General features: G+C 40.7%; 1 protein-coding gene across 2 annotated transcripts in view; it reads left to right on the top strand.

The window, feature by feature from the left end:
• The first annotated feature begins 12,421 nt into the window (after nt 1-12,421).
• The window catches only part of st3gal4 (ST3 beta-galactoside alpha-2,3-sialyltransferase 4), a 40,252-nt gene continuing 32,010 nt past the window's right edge, over nt 12,422-20,663 (top strand). The window contains exon 1 of one of the 2 annotated variants that reach the window (XM_017419973.3): nt 12,422-12,759. In XM_017419973.3, the coding sequence (XP_017275462.2) occupies nt 12,437-12,759 (323 nt within the window). In that variant the 5' untranslated portion in view covers nt 12,422-12,436. The remainder of the gene's footprint in view (nt 12,760-20,663) is intronic. The other variant, XM_017419972.3, reaches the window with a different exon arrangement.

Genomic DNA, 20,663 nt, shown 5'->3' with positions numbered 1-20,663 from the left:
GGGCAGCCATTGACAGAAAGGGTAAAGACCACTTTGAGATGTCCCCTGTGAATAAGTATGATGGAAAATAGATTGTTGAAGAAGATTTATGTTTGTTCTCCACTGCCACAAGAGAGGGCTGCCCCCCACCCTCTGTACCCAGCCACGCTCTGACCAATCAAACATGCCATTGTGGTTAGATTAAACTCTCTGATGCTATTCAGCTGCCAACTCTCTGACAATTAGCTTATTCTCAAGCTGTCGGAAACAGAAACAGCCCTTTATGGAATAGGGCCATTTTATCATTTTTTTACAGTTATGACAGTGAGAAATCACTTGAAGCTTAACGCTGTAAGCAAAAGTGACTACAACACAACTTCATTTAAGAAAAAAAAAAACAAGGTCAATTAATTTATAGTATCCTCAAATATCATACAAACTACATAGTACAAAGCTGATGTTCTTTTTAAAAAGAAAACAAAACTTCAAGCATTGAACGCAACATTTAAAATGATAGTTTAGCTCTCCTGAAGTGTGGTTTTTGTGGTAAAGTTTTTATTACTGATATCTTACTTATAGTTGATAGTTCTTTGAACGACCTCAGTTTGGATAAAAAGACCTAAATTCTGACCAGACTGAGCTAATGAATGAGCTAACAGCTAGTTTTAATGGGGTTAATGCCGCATTGTATCTACTTCAGAAGTTCAACCTTGAATTGTACGTCAAACCCAACTTAATTGTGTTCTAGTTACAAACCTGTAGGATTTGTTAATTGTTGTGCTCAGTGACTAAGCTAACTATTATTTCAAAAATGCTAGCTGATAGCAATATAATACTATGCATTCAAACACTGAACCGACATGTTCTCTAATAGAGGTAGAATAAATAGGTAGGTAAGACTTGTCATGACTTGGAATTCAGACATTATCTGTGCAAGAGATTTAATTGAATACAAATCAACAAAAGCAAACATTAAATGCTTATCATCACTTTCATGCACAAAACAGCCATATTGGATTTTGAGATTGGTGCTGATCAGGGACTTCTAACTTTTGGAGGTAGAATGATGTAAGATGGAAGTATGGTCTTGCATGGTCTATCCTTTAGCTTGTGTTGTGGAAGAAAATCAATTTCCAGGCACTGTTAGATGAAATCACTCAAAAAGGTTTATTTATGTATGGTGCACAACATACAGAGAGCCTTAAAGACAATTAAGAATTAACATCCGAGTCTTAGGTCTGAACGGGAAGCTCCGAATCAAAGCTCTACCTCCAGAGTCAACACAGGAGCTTTTATTGAAGATATTGAAATACTGGACCAGAAGCAGGAGTTAGGGAAAAGCAAGGGAGTCTGGTTCCCATGAGGAGAAAATTCAACACCACTCGTGTTAACAAGGTCATTCTGAGAGAACCCGTGGGTCTTGGAATAGAAGTCACAACATAGTCAGGACTTATCAACAACAGGTGGTACCCTATAATAAATTCTGCCATTTACAGGCCATTTACTGAAATAATCTACAAGGGTGATGGCAAACCTGCAGTTTATAAGCTTCATGTTCAAATGGACCAACAATGTTGACAGCAATATGTTGAAATGGAGCCTCTGGAAACTTGACAGGTTGTAATGATGCAGGTCAAACACATGCCTGACAGATGCAGACGCAGTGCATGATGACAGGACCATGTGGACCAAATCGCCCATATGTTGCCACCACTTAAATTCTCTGAAGCATCGCTGAGTGCGAACTATGCCCCTTGTGTCCTTCATGAGCCAAGTGCACCAACTTTTCCCACACAACTTGGCAACTATGAGAAGTTTTCCTCTGAATATCAGTGGTGACTCTGGTCATGTCCCAGAAGGAAATAAGGTTTGACTCCTTCTGGAAGGGGCTTCTTCACTTTCGGCCATCCTGAACGGATAATTTGTTGAAGTTTTTTAAGTTCACATTCAGCCATAAAATCAGCGAGCAAGTTTGCAAGAGAGATCTCTGTGATCAAATTCTGTTCAGAATCTGCAGCTGTATTAGCGGTGCTCAGGGGAACGCATGGGAGGCAGTCAACCATGACGTTCTGACTTCCTGATCGGTGCTGCAGGTTGTCCTGGAAACACATCAGTCAAGCTGACCAGCGTGCAACTCTCATGCCAGCTCTGTTCATTCCTTTAGCGCTTAGCAGAGTGCTGACGGCTCGGTGATCAGCTCCGAGCGTGAATCTGCGTCCCCACACGTGCGTCCTCCGTCATTCAACTGTTCACACACAAGCGAGATCTTCTTTTTCTGCTCTTTTTCTTCTCTCGGCTGGAGACTGAGTGCGAGAAGCAAAAGGCAGCAACGTGTTCCGCATCATCTGAGTGCAACCGTGTCAGAGCAGCTCCCAATTCAAAGTCTGAGGCGTCTGTTGGGATGATTGCTGGCCATTCAGGGTTGTAGATGGCAAGTGCTGGGCTTTGTTTTGAGATCATTGGAGCTTTTATTTGCTTCATCAGTCTATTTTAGTTCAGCTTGAGTATTTGTTTGCGTCAGTGGGTCAACCATCACCGTTGCGTAGCTCGGCAGAAACCTGCTGAACCAGAAGGTTAGGCCCAGGAATGAACAAAGAGCATATCTTTTGGTACAGGAGCTTTAGCGATGGCAGTCAAGTGATCTGGACTGGGGCGCGCATCATTTTCGTTTGGAAGGCAGATGGTGCTGAAGCAAGCCCAAAAGGAGGTCACGTGAACTGAAAAAGTCCCTCTTGTGTTACGAAAGCAGTAAGACTGTGGAGGGCTATCGGGGTGGAGAGGGAGATGGTGGTTTTGTGAACAAGTCCTCCATATGAGGCAGAGGGTGACCATATATTATCACACTTTTATTAGATCCACAGAGATCAACAAGTCTCGAGTCTTCTTTGCATGTTTGTGCCACCACTAGAGCACACATCCATTCAGATGTGTCCGCTGGTTCAACGATGCCTGCTTGGAATAGGCGCTTGAGCTCTGCTGAAACCTCTTATCTGCAAAACTGACTGGGTTGTTGCCATTTTTGACAGTTTCTCTCTGTGTAGAGTTTCTTCTCTTATTTGTTTCTTCGTTTCTCCCCGTGCAACCAAAGTTTGGAGCTTTCCAGGTTCCTCTCGACCAAATACAGCTTGAATTTGAGGCTCTGGCAGCTTTCTGTGGTCACTTTTACGAACAACTGAACAGTTAGAACATAGTCTATAAGTCATCCCCTCAATGCCAGAATGATTGACTGCGACAAAACATGTTTGTGATCATAAAACTTTATTTTTGGATGCAGGCCAGGATTTTCTTTTCTTTTCTGTTTTTGCTTCCATGTGGAATCATTTGTTACTACAAAGTTTTCCATGTCCTGGAGTTTATTGATGCTGTATCTTCCTCAGCCACTCCCCCATCCCCCTAAATAACCCCACACATTTAGCACAACAATAAAAGGCCTTGGTAATTGTCTCTTTTGCAGGAAAGTATAAGTAATTGCCAAAAGGCACAGATGTTTGGAGAGGCTTTCATAAATCCTCACACACACACACACACACACACACACACACACACAGGGAGCCATCTGAGTGAAAGACAAAAATGTGAAAGTATCACATTTCACAATAAAATGCAAAATAAATGTGGATTTTATTCCATTTATGGCCACATCAAACTGAATGTTTTTTTTTTGGTTCCAGATCCAAAGGTTTTAATCTGTGACTCATACTAAAATAAAATGTACTTTTGGACAGAAATCACTGAGTTTAGTTAAACCTTCATTTCATGAGCCCTTTAAGGCCTTTCGGACCTTGAAGCCAGGAGATAAATGGAATGTACCTACAGTATATAGCGCCTTTCTAGCCAACCAGGCTACTCAAAGGGCTTTACAGCACAATTTGTGCCCTCATTAACCCATCTGCACACATCCATACAGCACTCTACAAAGCTAATCTGAATAAATCATTCTACTAATCAGTGCTTTAAACTCCATTCATACACCAATGGGCCACATATCAAAGGCAATGAGGGATTCAGTGTCTTGCTCAGGGGCACTTCAACATGATACTGCTGCCAGGAATCAAACCTCCTTGAAGAACAACTGCTCTAACCGCTGATCCACAGCCACCCAGATGGAAAAGAAACATTGTTAAACGTTTCTTTTAAATTCTGAGAACGCTGTTTAAGCATTCACACTGTAGACTAGCAATCCTGTTTTTTCTTTATCCGTGGTCTTTTCTTCTGTGCCTTTTTTCTAGTTTTAGCTGGTGTTCTGCTACTTTTAGCTTTTAGTTAGCATTTTGTTACTTCAAGCTAATGTTTCGCTAAATGATGGTGTAGATTTTCAGTCATCCAGGACATGAAATAAATAAATAAAAAAAAGGATAGAAACAAAAAACAACTGGACTTCTGTTCTGTAGCTGAAGACGTTTTGTTTCTCAAGGAGCTTTCTCGAGTTTTATCATCTAACAACTGCAGTCATTTTATACAAAAAACAACCAAACGTAGCATGTTCTTGTAGCGTTGCCCATAAACAGAACTCCATTCCTGACACTGTCATGAAGGGTGGAGAAGGAGGCGAGCCCAGAGCGCTGACTCATCTTTCAAAAAGAAACTAATTTATTAAAATAAAAGATTATCAAAAACAAAGGCTGACGGGGCAGCAAAACCAAACATAACAAAAATCCAAACCTGAGACACAAGACGAGAGGGACAACCAGACAGCGCACGAAGTGACAATGAACGAGCAGTGAGTGGAGGAGATGACCGGGTTTTAAAACAAAGGGTAATTAGGTGAAGTGGGCACAGGTGAGTGATAACAACTAGGATCAGGTGGAGATGGGCGTGGCAGGAAAACAAGAGACTGACTGAGGAGAAGTGAATGATGACAGGAAACAAAGACACAAGGAACAAGAACTGAACTAAGACAAGGCTAAACACAGGAACTGAATAACAGAATTAAAGAAACCATAAACTCAATACAAAAAAACCCTAAACCCCCCAGATCCTGACAGACACATAGTTTTGCATGTCATTTAACATGCATTTTAGTTCTTTCAGATCTTATTTTGAGTCACAACTGGTAAAAATACTGGGCAGAGTATCATCCCTGCACGGTGCAGCATAAAATGACATGCAAGATGACTTAGCAGGTTTTTAAACCACGTTTTAAACGCGCACTGAAATTCGATGCTTGCTCTTCATCTTTTCATTCTTGCCGCACCCTTTTAAGAAAAAAGGCAGGACACGTTGGCAGGATTACACGACAGGTTCTACATTTCATGTCTGATCCTGAGGTTTATAAAGTCTGCATGGTTGTCAGCCAAAAATGCCCCCCAAAAACGCTTGTGTTGAACCCAAAACACGTGACCCAAACCGATGGCTTTCTAGTTTCTGCTATGTGTATTGCTCTGTTGTTTTAGCCTACTGCAACAATATTTTTATGCAGCTTTTATATGAACTTTATGGTTAGACCGTAAATCACAAATTTCCCTTCACATATACCACTTCCTTTCATTCAGACTAAAATCTACACCATGACCTGCGTGAACCTCGTCTTGATGCTCATCTCGTTGCCTAAAACTATATCAAATAACTGGTTTAAATTAGACCTGAATTTTAGAGAGTTTTCGGATTTTAGGGCGATACAGAAAGTGTCCAGAATTTCAACCGACTGAACACTGAGGAAATAAAAAGTGCAAGCATTCCTCGAATGAGTACGTCCAATCATGTGACGAGTTACTGTGTAGCTGTTGTGAGGGACCAAGCAGTCAGAAAATGTTTTTGAAAAAAAAAGAAAAATCCAAATAATTAGCTATTACACAAGCAACTAAATCTAACTGTTATTAAAAAATGTAACTTAACAAATGGTTAACTGAACAAACAAGCAACTTGTAGTTTATTGGAAATTGGCAAAAAAAAAAAAAAAAGGTTCACATGTTACACCGTTGCTATTTCTATTTGTTTTCATGTTTGATTAACTGTGGCAGCCATCTTGAATTGGGCGACTCCAATAGTTGTTGATGTGCATCCAATGATTACTTTCTAAAAGTTTCAATAAAATCACTGCACTGCATCATGAGATACTTTGCTAATAGACAGACAAACAGACACACCCATACACGCACAGACCAGTAAAACATTATCGCCTTTTTGTCTTCAGCGACAGGCAATAATAAATACATCAAGTGGCCAAAAAAAAAGCAACTTTTATAAAGCTTTGGTGGTAAATTCGCCGGCCACATGTAAAGCAGCAGAGGGCAGGAAAGTCCCAGAACAGATGTGCGCCGAGCAGAACTGTGAAACGAGAAGTGAAATAAGGGGGAGGTTTAGACTACCGGGCTGCAACCTCATGAGATCATAAACACAAATGAAGAGATTTTGGTCAATGCACTCTGACACGGTGACCTCGACATGTGTGTCTGTGGTGAGGAAAGTTCAGGTGGATCTGCTGTGGCAAAAAATAAAGACTGGGGGAAAAGAAATAGAGCAAAAAAATCCACGTACTTGGTTGGATTGTAAGTAAAAGCTGACCTTTTCAGAAAGGAATATGATGCAAACTATGCACAGTATAAGGTTTTAATTTGTGTCTGAAATAAAAAGTTTCAAAGCTATATATACATAAGCTCTTATCAGAAACTAGTAATCGTATGCATTCAGTTGGCGACACAAAGCAGTGATCAACTGCTTAATAAATACATATTTTTACATCTTGTATTTTCTAATTTACTTCTAGTTTTTCATCCATTTTCTTTACGCACTTTCCAGATCAGGAGGGAGCTGGTGTCTATTTCTAGCAGTCACTGTGCGAGAGGCGGGGGACACCCTGGACAGGTCACAAGTCCGTCCCAGGGACACATAGAGACAGATGAGACAAACAACCATTCACACCTAGGGACAATTTAGAGTTACCAATGAACCTAACATGCATGTTTTTGGTCTGTGGGAGGAAACCAGAGTACCCCCACGTGGAAAAAGGAGAATATGTAAACTCCACCCAGAAAGGCCCAAGGTCGGGAAGCGATCCTGCGACCTTCTTGCAGGGAGGCAACAGCTCTAACCACCGCACTGCTGTGGTTGTCTGTGGTCTTGTTTTGCCTTGTCATGTTTATGGCAGTGTAGAGAAGGGTAAGCCAGGCCAAAGAAACAGGTCACAGACAATCGAGGCAATATGTGCTTGTTATGTCCATAGTGAGGGTGTGTGTGTGTGTCCTTGGTTGTCTTTATGGACTCCTGAGCTTACTCACCCACAGTCATTCATCGCAATAATTTCCCACTTCTTTGAAAAGTTTGAGAGGTTTTGCATTTTTTAAATTTTTTTTAATTTTGCATGCATTATTTGCAATCTAACTACTGTACCTCTACAGACTTTTGCAGCTATTCATGTATGGAAGCTAGGACTTTCGATTAGTGTAACTTTTTCAAGATAATAAGCTTTATTTCCAACTATTTTCCCCATGAAAACACACTGAGATCCCTTTCAGTTCCTTAAAAAAAACTGCCTCTGCACACTTGCTCTATTTTGTCTTCCTCTGCTACTTTTATCTACCATTGTGTCACTTTTAGTTAGTGTTTTGTTACTTTTAGGTTTTAGCTACTGTTCTGCTACTTTTATCTGCCGTTTTGACATTCATTGATTTTAGCTAGCATTTTGCATTTTGCATTCTGCATTGTTGCTGTTTACCTTTTCGCTACTATTCTACTTCTTTTAGCTTTATCACCTCAGTTTCAGCTTCTCCAGCAAGATTTCAGCAAATTCATTCAGCACCCAGGATTCACACTGCATCTCCTGCAAAAAATGCAAATGTTTCCAGTTGTTATAGGCACTCGATAACTATTGTGGACTATAGTCACAGTAAGTTTAAATAAACATGTTCTTGATGCCTTAGAAAATTAGAAATTGTTCTTTTAAACTCAATCAAAGAAAAGCAGTTGAGACCCAACTTTGATCTGTAATTATAGACCTATTTCTAACCTACCATTTCTTGGTAAAATACCTGAAAAAGCAGTTTACACTCAAATTAATAAATATGATTAATCATAATTAACTAATTATGAATTAACTATTTTTATAAGATAGTTTATGGAAATATGTGCCTGTCTATATGGGAATGTGGGTATATGTGGGTAACTGTAAATAGTTTTTTATTTACATAGATATGCAGACATATATGTCAGTGGATACCTCTGAATATGTATTTTTCTTGCATACAGTTAAACACAGTTGTTGGAAAATTGCAAATATTTGATCCGACATGGGTAGGATCACTGTTGAGAAACCCAGTCTTTAATATTTATTCCTTTCAGAGGAGTCTCACCTCACCACTTAGTTTCTCTCACCGGATCTTTGATGTTGCAGAAAAGGCGGACACACAAACTGAGTTCCAGACCAGAGGTTCAATTATCCATCATACATTTATTTAAGCATTCAGCTGAATGGAGACAAGAACTCACCAACAAGAAGAAAATAGCAACACGTTCCCAGTTGGGTCTGAAGTGATTAGCCCTTCCACTTCTTTTTATACTATAAACTGCACCCAAGACCAGGGTTTTTTTTTTTGCACACAATCCGCTGCAGCAGCTTATCATGTCATGATGTCCCGGAGCCTTCAGACTCCCTAACACAACTGTTCTTTGTGATTGTTTTATCATTGACTCAGCATAACCTCATTTTAGCAATCAAATCATTTTAGCAATATCAAAGTTTGTTTATATTTCATCATTGACTCAGCGTAACCTTATTTCAGCAATCAAAGTATCAAAGTTTGATTATTATTTTACAGTTTGAACTGCATTACCATGTATCATTTATACAAGCTTTAAATGTTTGCACTTTTGTGAAATCCCTTTGAATAAAACACGTTACAAAGCTGTAATGAGTTTAACAGAAATGAGAACAAACCATATTTTACATCACATAGATTTATAATTCTTCCTTCTTTCCTTTGGAAACTACAGTACTGTTATTGAAATTGTGTTTATTTCATATGTGTTAATAACCGAATTGTAATGTATAAAATGTACATATAGTCTAACAATATCTCTGATAGTCTTCAGTCCGGTGTTTTGTACAAGACAGATTCTGCACACAGGAAAGTTGAAGAGGGGCCTGCATATGAACAATGATTTGGAAAAAAAAATATTTAGCCAACCCTTGCCTGACTTCTGACTCCTCTCTGCCGGCCAGATATTTTGTACCTATCTACCAGAGGGTCCCTTGTGACCGAACCAGGACTGTTTCTTCGACCACACTTACTCACGGACCATCCACGAGATATTCCTTTCACTTCTGGAGGAACCCCCTGACAGATTGGCACCCGGTTCCTGCTATCTGGTTAAGCAGTGTTCTGTTTTAAAGAATAAACATTGTTAATCGTTTCAGTCAGTGTGTCGGCTGGATTTTTGGGTCCAAAGAATCCCAATCAATTACATTACCTGTGACCTTGACCTTTGACCCGATGAACCTTGAAATCAACAATCTTTGACCCATGAGGTGTCCAGCTGTGTAGTTTGACATTCTTACATTACACTAATGCAGAGTTAGAGCACTAGGTCAACTGTGATGTTGACCTCTGACCCCAGACATTGAAATCAATGGTGATCACCCTTGACTTAGGAGGTGTCCAGCTGTGCCGTTTCATTTTCCTCTGTTACATGGTTGCATAGTTAGAACACAGGGTCATCTGTGATGTTGACATTTGACTCCATCACTTTGAAATCAATAGTGATCACCCTTGACCCATGAGGTCATGAGGTGTCCACCTGTGCAGTTTAGCATTCCTGTTTAGTTAGAGAACGGGCTGATTTGTGACTTAGACCTTGACCTTTGACCGGATTGCCACGTAAATCTAATCACTTGTTTCTTGTGCCATGATTGACGTTTCCTGACAATTTCCGTGAACATCCACTTATAACTTTCTGAGTAATCTTGTGCACGACAGGGAAACAGATAAACACACAAACACAACTGAAAACATAACCTCCTTGGTACAAATGATATTAATGTCCGTATGTCAAATACCTTTGTACATCTTAACAAAGATAGAACAAAATACTTGGTGTAATAACAGAAATCTAAATTTGAAAAGCCACATTATCTATATCACTAAACCGGCCTTTTATTTCCATTTGCACATAAGACAGACTTTATAGTAAAAGCTTGACCTGACATTATGATTTTCCAATGAAGTATTAAGGAAACCAAACATCTGACCAGACCTGTCAGTTCTGATTTATTTGCCAAGAAAAACAGTTTACTGTTGCCATGTAGTAAAGCCAAAAAAAAAAAATTCAGGTATGAAATCTGAGCACCATAATGAAGTAAGGAAGTGTTTTGATGAAACTAGTGGGAGTTTAATGAGGTGATGAGCAGTTTCAGTGTGTTTTCAACCCCCTCCCTCAAGCACTGTCCTTGGTTCAGAGCAGGCAAACATTTACTCAACCTTTAGTCTTTGTAAACCTTAACTGGACAAAAACAAACAAACAAAAAAAAACCCACATGTCAACAAACACTAGAAAAACGTAAAGGGGAAAATTGAATTTTACAATATGAGAAAAAAAATTGAGTGTTCCTTACTCGTCAAACCAAAGAAAACTATATGTGGATAGATTGATATCAGTTGCATTCTGTTCAGTGCTTCATGAAACTTTCAGGATGTAATTATATAATTAATTATATTAATCAGGATGTAATTATTGGATGTACATCTAGAACTGACTAACGTTTGGAGTCAACATGATTCACGAAGCCAAGTTAACCACAGATATAGCTCTGTCTACTTAAATGCTAAAACTGAGAGTTATTCAACTCATACTCTAAGTGTGAAAACCTGCGATAAGAGTTTGTACGTGTTATTACGTAAGTATTATCTTCAAGGACTGATTGAAACGGCTACACCTCTTTCAGGAACTTCTTTTTTCTACCCAATTTTTTTCTTATATTGCAAAATTCAATGTTGTCCTTTATCTTTTTTAGTGTTTGTTGACATGTGGTTTTTTTTTTTGTCCACTTAAGGTTTACAAAGATTAAAGGTTGAGCAAGGTCTTTGCTTAAGTTTGAAGCAGAGACCTTGCCCAATGAGTCGCGCTTGGAGTTCGTGTTGTGAACGACTCACAGTGACGGCGGCACCAAATTTTAGCTCAGTATCTGCAGAACTGAATGAATTATAACCATTTTTGTTGCTGTTGTTCTCTTAGGAAGTTCTGTTGGCTGCGGCAGCCACCGGGAACGCAGATGTGCCTCCGATGATTACCTCCTGAAAGTTTCACTGTCTTTGTTCATCTTTAGCCTTTCAGCGATGATAAAGAAAGCCATAACGGGAATTGTGACGCTTCGTAGATAGATAAAACATCCATATGTTGACTGAGACTGACAGGTGCAGGTTCGTCCTATGTTATCTCTAGAGTCCAACAGCCACAGGACACTCCAGGTGTCTGTGTGTCTGCCAACAAATGTACATCCGACTCCAGAGGGATGACACAAGCGCTAAAATTAGCAACGGGTCCCTGATGTGGAAGGCCTCATTAATGTGTGCTTGTCAACAGCTGCGCTATCAGTTTCAGTCCCGGAGCAGGTTCTATCCGACCAGGCGGGGCACTGGGATGTGTCAGGATCTGCCTGGCCCAAACGCTCCTAGCGTACTGAGGTAAATTGCTGCCGCCAAAGGCCTGTTAGGACAGCCCGGATTCATCCGGTCTGAGAATTCGCGCCACACCTCAGGAATCTGCGACCCGGAAAAAAACATGACAAAGAATCTAAAGTAAGATGCAGCTGAAAGAAGCGGAGACATTAAAAGTCAAATATATTGAATGAGAATCGCTAAATTCTTTGTATTTTCTTTTTAAATCCTAAGTGAAGTAAGCTTTTCTGGGTCGACTTTGTTCATCGGTTGCATCGAGAGCAATACAAAATTTAAAGTCAGCCACAAAAAAGCAACTTTCCAAATGTTATGTTTTGTGCTTCATAATCCAATAAAGAACTCAAAGATTGACGTAATGTCGTACGTGATCTCGTGTGATATCGCGAGACCTTATGCATCGCGTCAGCGCTCGGAGCATGTTTTGGGGGAATTACTCTCAGCTACTACCACATCAAACTTTACCTCGGTATCTGTAAAATTCACTGAGTTAGAGTCACTTTTGTGCTCCCTAAGGTTGAGTTGCTGTGGCGGCCATCTTGAATTGGGCTGACTCCAAAAGTTAATGAGTTGTAGATGAACGTCCAGTGATGGCGTCCTGAAAGCGTCATTGAAATACGTCCGTTGGTTCACGAGATATTGTGCTAACAGACGAACTAACGGGCAAAAACACCATCGCCCCCTTCGGCCTTGCCAGCGGGCGATAATGAGGTGGAGCTGACGCGTGATATTTTCACGTCAAACCCTAGAAAGCCGCCGCCTCAAGCTCGGCACGGACTCGTCCAACGTCTCCGGCTTGGAATTTGGATGGGTCCTCTCGCACGCGCCAGCTCGTGAACCCAATTGTGCGCATGCGCCCTGCGAGCAGAGAGGAGAGCGGAGGGGACAGCCTTCAAGCAGCAGACCTCTATCTTCTGCTGGCGGCGTCCACCCCGCGCACAGCGCCTTCTTATCGGACAGGGCTGCGCGCGTCCGCTCTCTTGACTGTTTGCCGGGAGGCCGGAACCAGCTTTCATGCCCGGAGAGCATTACGGGCGCATATTTCTCCTCTCCGTGTGCCCCCACGGGTCGAGTGTCCTCAAAAAAGCGACGTGAACAACGGTTGCAACATCACCGTCCGGTCCGGCGAGGTCCATCCGTGCTGTGAGGCTCCTGAGTCGGGCAGCGCCGCTGGGTGAGTGCCGCTGACTAACGGACGGAGGGAGTAGCCCCTGTTTTATCTCTCCGTTTGGGCTTTTACACAACCCTTTACAGGCAGAAAGGCGAAGAAAACGACTACGTGCCACCTTTTCACATTTTATCTTATTGTAGTTTTCTGGTAGGTGGACGTCTTTGTTGTGTCAGCGGGAGTTTGTTTGTTTGGACGCAACAAAAAAAACAAGCTAGAATTACCGAGCAGAAGGGCGTTGTTTATGTTATGCAAACAATTGTCCAAAAAGAGGGCAATGCTACGAACAAATTTAAGAGCCTTTAAATGTCCTTTTAAACAAGATGAAAAGTTGTCACCTGGCACACAAATTTGGCACAGCTGCTACAAGTGTTTTTTTTTAAAGTACCATGAAGCAGAAGCTCCTCGATGAAGGCTGACACTGCACTAGCTTCTTCAGTTGTTAGAAAAATGTGGAAAAGTAAGTTTTTTTTTAATTTTTATTAAACAGCAAGAAGTAATAGAGACTGAGTTTGTTACTGCAGAAAATTGGCTCTTTTTTTAAATTAGCATTTTCCTGTATATAAAAACAACAAGAGCCAAATTAAAGGCTGTGTGTTGACAAATCAAAATGGCTGATTTTAGGAATACATGTAGTTGGATACAAGAGCTGACTGTCTGTTGGGTTGAGGGGAGAAAAAAAAGTGGCTTCTGCGCATTCTGGAAAGTGGCTTTTATTGGAGCAAAAGTTCAAAAATTGTGCCGTTTGACTCCCGTCTCTCTGATGGGCAGCAAACAACTAGATGATATTTGTTTGTCCTGTTTGCGATCAATGCAGATTCCCATTATTCCAACCCAGGAGCCAAGACTCGTTTTAATTCTTTTGCGTTTTTATTTTGAATGGATTGGTCCTGTCAGTTAGGAGAGTCACCAATTGAGGGATGGTCACTGATGACCATTGATCAATGGATTTATTCAGCTAGAGACCGTCACCTTGATCTGTCCATTTTAAGCTGAACTGGTTCGGTTTTTCGACAGTTCATCTTCTTGGCGGTAAGAGTTTGAATTAGACGAGCCGTTCTGCCGTGTGGACGCTGACGGCTGTGCCCCCGGCGTTCCAGCAACTGACCCGCAGAATAAAAGCTGGCGGAGACCTTCGACTCCGGCCGACGCCTTCTCCACCAAAATGACCGGAGAGACACTGCAAAACGACCCAAGCGCCGCAGTATTTATGCCATTCCTGTAGCGCGGCCACAACAGTGCTCCAGGAAGACGGGAGAAGCAGAGGCTTCAAACACAAGAAGGAAACAGACGAGGATGATAGAAAAAAATAAAAACAAAAAAACTAAACTTAAACCTTTTTTTTCTGCACTGATGAAAAAAAGTGGAACTTCTCATTGAATGCTGAGCTGCTTTCAGCCGTCGGCTCAGACTGGTGGACACGGTGACGTATATTCCAGAGACGTGACACGCCGCTGTAGAGGCACGGGCCAACGTGTGCCGAAACTGCGCCGTCTTGATAAAGTCGTCTTAGAGCAGGGGTGTCAAACTCAGCGACACAAGGGGACCAAAATTAAAACATTAGTCCTAGCCGAGGGCCAGTCTCGATCAGTGTTTATTGAAAAAAACAAATTAACCCTGGTTTTAGATGTAATTTGTCAAATCATTCATATAGAATTATCAATTACCTTTTCCCAGTTACATATTATGCATAATTTAGAACAAACATAATTTAATGAACAAATAACAATAAATCAAACTAAAAAGGCACATCATTAGCATTCATTTCTTATGCCTTATTAATTTTTCTCCTTTAAAAAATCTAAAAAGCTCCTAACAAAAACCTGAAGATACAGCTACAAACATTTACCTTTGAAACAAGAAGACGATACAGAAAAAGATAATGTTAAAGATGAGTTGTCATTACTCTAATATATATTAATTCAAGTCCAATATCTGATCTCATTTCTTGTCTGCAAGTTTATCAGCAACATAGCTTTTTTAAGAAAAATGAGAAGCTATAGAGACTCGACCTGTCACAAAATGGGGGGCTGTACGAAATTAGGATTTTTTTTTTGTGAGTAAGAAGAGCCCAACTTTCCATGTGCTCTGTCATACGAGTTCACAGACACACGCTGTTATTTTAATAATGACCATTAATTTAACGGGCAAGTCTGTTCAGAACCATTTATTTACAAGGACGACCTGGTCAAGATGCAACAATAAAAGCACACAAGGAGCGGTGACAGAAGCAGAAGATGCAAAATCATCATTTTTCAGACAGACCATACACCGCTGGAAAAATAAAAAAAGCTGATCTTTCCATTTTCAGAAGTTTCTGACCTTTGAACTCCCTGATGGTGTAGGAACTGCTAACTAAGAGTTTGATGACATCAAAGTAATAGATATCTATTCCATACCGAGGATAATCTTATCTGTAATGTTCTGTTATCATCTTGAGCACAGTGGAGATTCAACTGCTGTGTCACACCATGACACCGGCTGATACCGGCTGACCCCGGTAGCCCCAAATGAAAACCAAAAGCTGGCCAGTTCCCAACAGAGTGCGTTACTAACCGACGCTGCGTCCTCAGATGTGGCGGGGGCAGCCTTTGGACTGTCAAAATGAAATCGCAAAGAAAAAATCTGTTCGATCATCGCCGTAGCGCTGGGCTGGTTTCTCAAACAACTCCATCAGGATATATGGAAGAATAAACATATCACAATGATAAAGAGAGTTGAGTAACATAGGCTACAGGCTCACTTGAATGTGTTTTGTGTAAGATGGGGGCTCGCATTAATTATTATTTGTATACTGAGCAGATATGGAATATAATATACAGTGACATACACCTCCTAGTTTTAATATAACATGCATGCAGGATGTCACATTTAATGATCTAACTGCAGGTGATTCCAGCTTTGCTTTGATTCTTGTCCTTCAGTTCTCCTCCTTGTTAAATATAGCCTTGGTATTATTAAAAAAAAACAAAAAAACCCACAGTTTGAGCATTTTCCGGGATGATTTGCGTAAGCGAACGCAGCGCAATGTGAAAGCATTACAGTACAGCCGAGCGCGAAGGTTGAAACGAACGACTTCCTTAAGGTGGCGGCATTTCTGTCTCATCCAAAGTCACATCTATTTAAGAATATACGTCACTGCGTGGACATATTGGACCGTTTTGGGCAGCGTGTCCTCAAAACAATATATTGTCATTTTTATTTTACTCAATAATGACTAGTTTTTTCATCATTTTGCAGCAGTTATGGTAAAATCTGCTATCTGCATTCATTTTAAAAGTTAATTTGGTTTCTGTAGCTCTTTTCAAGACCCCTCACATGATGTTTAATGATCCAAAATGGGGTCTCGGACCCTGACTTTGAGAACCACCAGGTCAGACGTTTTGCAGCCAAGATAAATATTTAAAAAAAATTCAGTCAAACCTCCTGCTTTATATTGTAAAAAAAAAAAAAAAGGTCTATAAATGTATAATGGATTGGAAATTGTAGAGAAGTTTAATAAAATCCTCTGGCGTCACTGTGAAGTTGTTTTACAGTTTTATGTTCTCACCGCTCGCTGCCAAAAGCCATGTTTCCCCCCCGTTTCTGTCTGTTATCAAAATATCTCATGAAGCAGTGAATGAATGTTAGTGAAACTCGCAGACATTAATCATTGAATGGACAGCTGCAAGTGATTACCTTTTTGGAGTCCACCCGATTCAAGATGGCCGCCACCGCCAGCCGACCTTAAAGCACACAAAAATGCCTCTAACTTGGTCCGTTTTACAGCTGTTGTGCTAGAACTTGGCGTGGTTCCCTGATGTTTTTGTAGTCAACTGTGTCTGTTAGCGAAACACCTCCTGAGCCACTGTACAGATTTTCACGAAACTTTTAGAAAGTAATCGCTGGGTGTACGTCTACAACTGATTAAGCTTTGGAGTCGATTCAAGATGGCCGCCACAACTAAGCATAACGAGAATGGCTCTAACTCAGTCGGCTTTACAGATACTGAGCTAAAGTTTGGTAGCGTATTAGAGAGTCATCCCCTAACATGTACTCTGACTGTGACACCATGTGACATCACATGAGACTGCCACATGATGTGTTCAAGGTTCTGACTAAAATGCCTCTCCACAGAAACTGGTCTTAGTGTAAAACTCTGGCACGAAGGCGGCGGGTGATATGCAATCCTCCAAAGGTAAGCCTTTCAGTTAGTAGATGGATTGTTTGGTTGAAAACCTGCAGCAAAAAAAAAAGCAGATGAGGACGATCTTTCACCCCTTAGGCAGGTTTGGCTGAAAAAAACATGTTTTTAATGCAATAAGAGGAGTTTACAGCTGACGGGCCTTCTTCTGTCCATCCCTTGGTCAACAGTGGTCAACACGCTGGAACCAGGATCAAGGAATCTCACCCAGGATCCTGCTGCTTACGTCCCGCTACCACTGGCGACATGCAAAAGCCATAAAACAAGTGACTGCAAATACTAGTTAAACAGTTTTTTTTTTTGTTGTTTTTTTTCTGTAGGAAAAAACCTCAGGCTGCGAAGGCCGCACACACATCGACACCGTTCTAAATGTACTTTTAGGAGCCACCCTGCCCCGCTCTGCTCTCGGATGTTTCACAATTGACCTGCGGGAGAGATCAGTTCGAGCTTTCCACTCGGCTCTTGGCTCGTCGTTTCAGTTAACGCTTAAAAAAAAAAAAAAAAAAAGGGCGAAGGTGGGGGGGTTGTTTCACAGGCATCGGATGTATCGGCGCCTTGATATCTAGCACATGGCGACTTCCTTTTTTTTTTTTTTTATGTCAGCTAAAACACAGTGAGTGCATCGGTGACTCAGTCCTGCTTGAATCAATTAGTGCAGCTCGCACTCCAGATCTGCTCCGGAGCTCTTCCTCTGCTTACGGATGTGCAGCCGTCCTCTGGTCCTGGCGCGTTCAAAGCCCCAGTGTTGTTTAGGAGTTCTTAAGGGACGGGTTCACAAGTTTTTGCTCCAAAGGAAGTTAATTAACAGGAAGGGCTGAACAGGAAGCTTCAGCAGCATTCGCAAAGAGACAATGACTACTAAGATATGTTTTTTTTTTTTTTTTTTTTAAATTCAAAAGCAGTCATATCCACTTTGAGCTTAAATAAAACCCAAATAAGGACTGAGATTAGGGTTGGTCAGCATCTTTTCCTTTAATACCATAAGCCTTCCTCCAATCCTACTTTGGTTTGTATTTTTACTGTCTGCCTTAAAAGGCTTGTGATGATGTTTTATGACTGTATGTCTCTACAGGCATTTTAGGACTTCCTAGTATAGATACACCCATAGCTTTTCAGATTAAGAATGCAAAAGACGAGTGTTATCACCCACCGACAAAATGATGGTAAATGTTATCGCGTTTGTCTGTCTGTCACTAAAGTAACTCATTAACCTCTCACATCTCCATCTGCTCACCTTTTTGGAGTTAACCCACCGCAGCCAGCTGACCTTAAAGCCATAATAACTGTCCAAATACTCAATTTTTAAGTGTTTTTTTAATTTGAATTTTATGCTTCTGGCACAATTTCTGCATCATTAATTAACTGTTTGAGGGTTAATGGAGCTTAAAATCATCAGGTTTTTTTTTCAAATATTCCTTGCCTTTGTGGAGTTCTAGTTAGTTTGGAATATCTGTCATAAATAATTTTATCTCCAACTTTAGTTTTAACGCTCTCCGCCGCTCGATTTCCTCCCCTGAATGACTCCGCTCCTGTCGCCTCTCGTCCTCGCAGTTTTTAGTCTCCGTTTCTGTTCAAATAAAGAACTTCACCTTTTCTCTTTCGACCCGGCTTCTCTGATTCCATTGTTCTCCCTCGGACTCTGTTTACATCTAGGGATTATTTTACCAACTCAATACCCATCACGCTCCGAGACAGATCGAATGTAAACAAACGACTCGTAATTGTTGGCAACAAAACACGACTCGTGCCTCATTTCTTACCAATCATGCTGTAGACTTTTGGTAGTACATGATGTGTATTTAGTGGTTATTTTATTTTTAAAAAGTCGCATATTTTGACGGCTAATACGGCTTTAACAACAGAAAAATGGCTGTCACGTGACTCATGTGATTATGTGTCATTACCAACACATAATCCGAGTTCCTACTCATTGTGAAAGACCTTTTTGTTAACAGTTTTTGCCATTAACTTTTTGGAATCAACTGTCTGTCTGTCATTAAACATATCTGGTGAACCAGTGGAAGGATTTTAATGAAACTTACACTGGTTGCACATCTACAACTGATTATTTTGGGGTCACCAAATTTTAATATGGCCGCTACGGGCAACTGGACTTAGAAACTACAAAAATGGCTACAACAGTCATGTTTTAGCAAAGCATTTATTATTATTATTCAAAATCATATATTTCAGCGAGGCTTTTAATATTTGTAAATAATAATATAATTTCCATCTGTTACTTTAAAAAATTTTCTTTTCTCTAGATTGTGTTACGAGGGTTAATAAAAGATAGATCCAGCTGCAGTGGGAGGCTGTCAACATGGCGGAGTTGCCGCTTATTGCTCGAAATGCGCAACGCTTCCTGCAGCAGACAGTAGTCAGAGCAACAGGTTGCTCTCTCTTTTGAAGACCCAGGTGTACCATTTACCTATATTCCTGTCCAACTAATAATCAAATTAAATGACAGATTTGTTCACTTTAATTTCATTTTCCACACTTGTTCCTAAAGAGTGCACATCACCTTAAGACTAACACACACAAACACACACAGACAAAACACATTCAAGGTTAGCGCTCCCATCTTGAAGTAACCAAATTCCAAAGTGTCAGTTTTCTCCTCCCTGTTGAGAGTCTTGTTTAAAAACTCCTCTCGTTTTCAGAATTTTGCTACTCTACCGGCCCTCTTCCTTTTTTTTCTAATAATACAAAAAGCGTTGCTCGGTTTCCCGGACTGTCCCGCAGTAACGAACGAAACGGATCCAGTGTTTATGGTGTGTTTACAGCTCAGCAGGCCATCACAGTGTACTGTTTCACTGCATTGTTGAAGCCCGCCTTCTGTGTCTTAGCACGCAGTGGAGTTAATGCCTCGGAAATAATCACCTGCACCCGTGCTACAGGCTGTCGGGGATTTTCGACGTGGAGAACAATGAAGCTCGGAGACATGAAACCCTTGTTTAGCAAGTTTGGATTGTCCCCGCTGACCTACTAAAGTCAAAAGAGGGTGATGTTTGGAAACACACAAACTAACAGTTTTTATTGTACAGCTACGATGCGATTACAGCAGATTATGTTCATATTGTAGGATCATACTGTGATGGAATAAATCTTTAGAATACGCCCGTCCTGAGATGGGACGTATCATTGTATGGCGCCGTCTGTCCGTCCGTCTGTGGACAGTTTCTTGTCGGAGCTCTAAAATGATCAAGCTTAACATAGGTACGTCAAACTGTACAGCTGGACACCTCAAAGGTCGAGGATGACCCTTTTTGGCTTCTGGGTCAAAGGTCAAAGTCACATGGGACCCCTTTGTGAAAAGCTTGTCCTTGCTCTACCTCAGCAACCATGTAACGTAGAAATGGAACGTCAAACTGCGCAGCTGGACATCTCGTGTGTCAGGGATGTTCTCCGATTGACTTCAACGTCATGGGGTCAAAGGTCAAGGTCACAGCTTTACCCTATTAAGAAAACCTCATCCATTCTCCGGCTTTATATCCGGGTAACATGGAAATGACAAACCCTTATGTTCCGCAGTACATACCTTTGGTGGTACTCTAAAAAAAAAAAGAATATATATATATATATATATATATATATACAGGTGCTGGTCATAAAATTAGAATATCATGAAAAGGTAGATTGATTTTAGTAATTCCATTTAAAAAGTGAAACTTGTATATTATATTCATACATTACATACAAACTCATATATTTCAAATGTTTATTGTTT

This window comes from Kryptolebias marmoratus, linkage group LG2 (genome assembly GCF_001649575.2).
Source record: "Kryptolebias marmoratus isolate JLee-2015 linkage group LG2, ASM164957v2, whole genome shotgun sequence".
NCBI classification, from domain to species: Eukaryota; Metazoa; Chordata; class Actinopteri; order Cyprinodontiformes; family Rivulidae; genus Kryptolebias; species Kryptolebias marmoratus.
Note: the sequence above shows the minus strand (reverse complement) of the source record. Positions and strands in the feature narration are given on the sequence as shown.